The 4,764-nt window shown below is 37.6% G+C and overlaps 1 protein-coding gene across 1 annotated transcript; it reads left to right on the forward strand.

Moving 5' to 3' along the window:
• The first annotated feature begins 203 nt into the window (after positions 1-203).
• Positions 204-4,740, forward strand: LOC100177579 (rho guanine nucleotide exchange factor 11-like). Its single transcript, XM_018816765.2, has 10 exons — positions 204-469; positions 555-599; positions 880-979; positions 1,426-1,555; positions 1,955-2,203; positions 2,654-2,804; positions 3,276-3,404; positions 3,654-3,747; positions 4,046-4,201; positions 4,555-4,740. Exons 1-10 carry the CDS (start codon positions 204-206, stop codon positions 4,723-4,725), a joined length of 1,491 nt encoding a protein of 496 aa, XP_018672310.2. The 3' UTR covers positions 4,726-4,740.
• Positions 4,741-4,764: the final 24 nt, after the last annotated feature.

Raw genomic sequence — 4,764 nt, forward strand, 5'->3', positions numbered from 1 at the left:
GCGACTTTCATAGACACTCAACACCGTGGCCCCATTTGTTTAACGTATGTTATTTTATTCAATACTGTATAGCAATCGACCTCTAAAACAAACAAGACCATAAGCGGTGGGTTGCTTGTGTCCTACTATCCCTACATGGTTGGGTGATTTGTGTATAAAACCCCCCAACCCCATGTGGTTCCTACCCTTGTACATTCTAACCAATGATATTGGTGATTATGCATGGGGCAAATCTGAACCACTTCAGTTGTTACCCAACTTTTGCATCGGGGGTAACATTATATACCCCCCACACTAACCCCTCCCACCCCCAGGTTCAAACCCAACTGACCCAATATTGTGTGAAACGAGAACAAGGTCTCGGCAATCTGTTTGGTGATGAGAAGTTACCACCGTGTGGCAGTATGGAGACGCAACAGGAAGCGAGGATAGTGGACGAGATAATCGGCCCGCTGATTACTGAGTTACCGTGAGTGTGATGTCATCATGTGTGATGTCATGATGTGTGATGTCATAATCTGTATTTTAACGAGTTGTAACACTTATTATTACAGACACGATATATCAAACACTGGAAACGACATGGAACAAACAAGATTGTGAGTAACAATACAAATGTTTATGATGTCACTGATTATAGATTTTGCTTCCTTTTGGAAATGTTAATATGAAGACGCTTGTGTTGTATAATATATATATATATATGTGTGTGTATGGGGTGTTATGTTTGTATTGGAATTGTGTCTAAGTGAGCCGTACATTAAAACTGACTTAAAATATGTGTTTTTGGAACCAAAATTTAGATTTTTCTTAAACAACTTTTTTAAGTTATTTATTTTTGAATTAAAGTTTTAAATGAATTCGATCCAAACCTTGCAGGTCGTTAATATTGGAAGCATTGCAATCATTCCTTCTACAATATGGGACGAAACGTAAAACTAAAATAACATCGCGGATGTATTCCATGCTAAGGCCCAAGGTGAGATAATAATGGACATTGTGACTTATCGTGTGTGGGGGGACCTTTATCACATAATATCTATAAAGCGGATAATATAATTCTTGGAATATTCTTTGTTTACTACCTAATAGGATGAGAAAATAGAGTGAAAAGGTGTCCCATCTTCCCCCACCTTACTACATGTTTATATATCCTGTCCCTAATTACTCCATAGTTATATAAAGGTTTGTCAAACCTTGTTGTTCAATCATGTTTGTAAAGTATTGCTGAGTTATGCGTTGAGTGTTCGGGTGTTGTTGCAAAACATTTAGTCCTTCAAGATGACAAACAAACAGTTGACAGAAGATCTTTTTCCCAAACAAATAAATATTGGTAGTCAATCTGCTGTCTCACTGCAGGACCTCACCCATACAGAGTATACCCCCGGTACTATTTACACGACTTTATTTTACCCCCCCCCCCAGCCACAACCAGCGCTAACTAAAGGCAAGATGTCGGGGAGCATGGAATCGATCATCGATGATAACAAACGATCAAGTGGGATCATGAACTTTATTAAACCACGTAGAAACACAAGGAATGACCCAAGCGCGAGTGAGTTTCCTTGTAATTGTGCATGCCATAATTAGTTATGCATGGAACACATATTATGTTGGTATGATTTCAACTGCATTTATTTCATGTTTTATATGTTGTCTATGTTGCTGTATGTTAATATATGATGTCTATGTTGCTGATATGATGTGTTCATCATTATGATTATTGTTTTTCAACAACCAGATCGCACATAATTATACTAATGATAGATGTTATGTCTGTTCTGAGATTATGTTTGTATCGTTATATCATGAATTGTCAACTAACATGATGTATTACTGCTTTATATATGATGTCTATGTTGGTATACATGATATCTATGTTGGGACTAACACCCCCTAGTGGTTGCATGTATCGCATGGGGAAACCCCGGTGTTGAGACCCCTCTATGCGCAGTCGAGCGAGCAAGGGCTCACCACGAGAAGAAAGAGCGCGAGGCGAGTAAAAAGAAACCTCGAGAATCGGTGTTGTGGGAAAACTCGGAGATATTGAAACCAACCAAAGTTATGACGGAGAAAAGCGAGGCCCATGATGGCAGCTTGATGATAAATATCCCGAAACGAGTGTCGTCTCATTCCCCCATACGATCACGGAGCGTGCCAACCGATGATGCAAACCACACCAACCAGCACCAGCGATCATCAGGTCTCTCTCTGCTTCCCTCATGTGGAAACGCTTTGCTGCAAAATTTAAGCAAAAAAATAAAATTTCAAAAATTTTTTTGAAACTGAGCATTTTTGTTTTCTTTTTCTGTTAATTTGGTGAAATGAGGGCGATGTTTGCATGCTTTGCACTTTATTTTAATCACTTATTAACAATTAATCATTTTTAATTTTAACACCCAGCTGCCCAATGTTTTTACAAATATTTTCGTGGAATTTAATTTTTTCACATTTTTTTAAAAACAATTTTACAACTTAACACCCCAGCTGCTTAGTGTGATAACCCCACCAACCAAACTTCAAAAACCTTAAATTTTTCCTTTGAATTTAAAGAAAATTGAAAATTCTTGAAATTTGAATCAGGAAGAGTTAGTGTTATGTTTGGTAAAAACACTCCCCCCCCCAGGAAACCTAACCCCAACCTCCCTTCCAGTGATCCCGGTGATCCAAACCTCACCACAAGACCCCAACCTCGCAGATGCACTGGAACAACAGGGTAAAGTCAGTTTGTTGGTCAAACAATTTCAAGATGGTGAAAGCGACACGTCCGATAACGATGGGTTAAACGTGGACAACAATGCAAGGTTTGTGATGTCATACATAGTGATTGTGACATCATCAATATTTTTTTCTCAATGTATAAGTTAAATTTTTAAAATGTTGTTTGTTAGTTATATTAGCTGTAATGTTACATCTGCGTACCAGGCATAACGTAAATAGTTATTCATCGTCTTATTTGGTAAAACAATCATTTTATTCCAACGTTTTGTTCGTTGGTTAAAGGTCTTGACAAATAACAAAGAAAACATTAATAAATTTACGTTTAGAATACCAAGGCAGGAAAAATAGTGTTTTGCTTCACTCCTGGTAGCTGGGGTAACAGAATGTTATATTGAGTTAATATAATAAATATATTGAAACAACATTTTTTGACTCATAATACACCTGCCGACAAAATACATGAATATTTAAGTCGGCACATCAGTATAAAGAGAGATTATGGTGAAAAAATGTTTTATTTCCATTTATTTTGTTTGACTATTATGACATCATAGATACAATCGTAGTGAGCGACGAGGAAGTTTTCGGCGCCATCGTGAGGATGAGAAGCGTCACACGGGGGGGACGAAGAGCCACAGCGATCCAGATCGAACGAAAGTTGAACAAGCTGTCGTGCAACATAAGTATATACATAGATATCTTATAATTTAACATAGATATCTTATAAAACGTTAACACGTTGGCACTGCTAATAAATACCAGAAACATTTTTTTAGTAACAAGTTGTCGATGATATATCGATTTGTGCAACGAACCCACCAGCAGTTGTTGATATATGAACATCTACAAGAAATGTTCAAACATAATATTTCCATTACTTTATTATACATTCATCTTATACAAACCCAAATTAACCCCCCTCCGCCCCCCAGTGCGTCAGAAACCCCCGAAACAAAGGGAAACCACCCAACAGACCCCACTCTCGACCTCTTGCAGAATATTCCAAGTTTCGCTGACGACCCTGAGGTATGACATCATAATACACATGTGTGACATCATAATACACATGTGTGACATCATAATACACATATGTGACATCATAAAACACATATGTGTCAGTGGAAAAGCAATTAACAAAATAATAGGAATTTAAATCACGTTCTACAAAATGTTGAGACATCATCTACCAGGGTTCCGAAGATATCCACCCTCAATGTTGACAACGATTCCCAAAACACATGTCAGAAGATGTCTTTTACACTCATAATAAATATTATTAGGAAACAAATATTTTGACTTGGTACTAACAACCACAATACCTCAGATGAACCTTGACGCAGTAGAACAACAGTGGTCCAAAAGTGTTTCATCTGATGTGTTACGTTCGATCGATCGTAAAGAAACCAAGAGACAAGAAGTGATCAACGAATTAATCTTTACGGAACAACATCATTTAAGGGATCTTAAGATACTTGAAAAGGTCGGTGTAATATATTGTTGATAATATATGTGTGATACGGTGCATGGAGTTGCATGTGTTGTTGTAACAACGGTGACATCGTATACAGTTATATGTTTTAGCTTTAAGCATAAGATATAATATGCAATCATTGGCCTTTTACCATAAATGTATTATCAGAGGTGGTGAACTTGGGGTGATATCGTTTGTGTCAGCGACTCTGTTAAAACATAATATCTTTCTAATTTACCTTGCTACCATAATCGATTGATTCCTTGTGTTTAATTTGTTGATAATTAGCTAAACATGGGGCTTAAGTTAACTGACCAACCAACTGTTTAATAACACCTATGTTTATTACATCATAATCACAGTTGTTCTACGAACCAATGAAAACCCACAACCTACTAAACGACGATGAATTGTACCAAGCGTTCCCCAACTTATCGGAGGTGGTTCGTTTGCATCGAGAATTGAATCGATCGTTGCAGGAAGTTAAGACTAAGGAGGTTCGGTGGTTGCGATCTGGGGGGGTTGCTGCTTAAGAGGGTGAGTGGGGGTGATCTTGGGGGATTGCTGCTTAA

Source organism: Ciona intestinalis, unplaced genomic scaffold (assembly GCF_000224145.3).
Source record: "Ciona intestinalis unplaced genomic scaffold, KH HT000743.1, whole genome shotgun sequence".
Classification (NCBI taxonomy): Eukaryota; Metazoa; Chordata; class Ascidiacea; order Phlebobranchia; family Cionidae; genus Ciona; species Ciona intestinalis.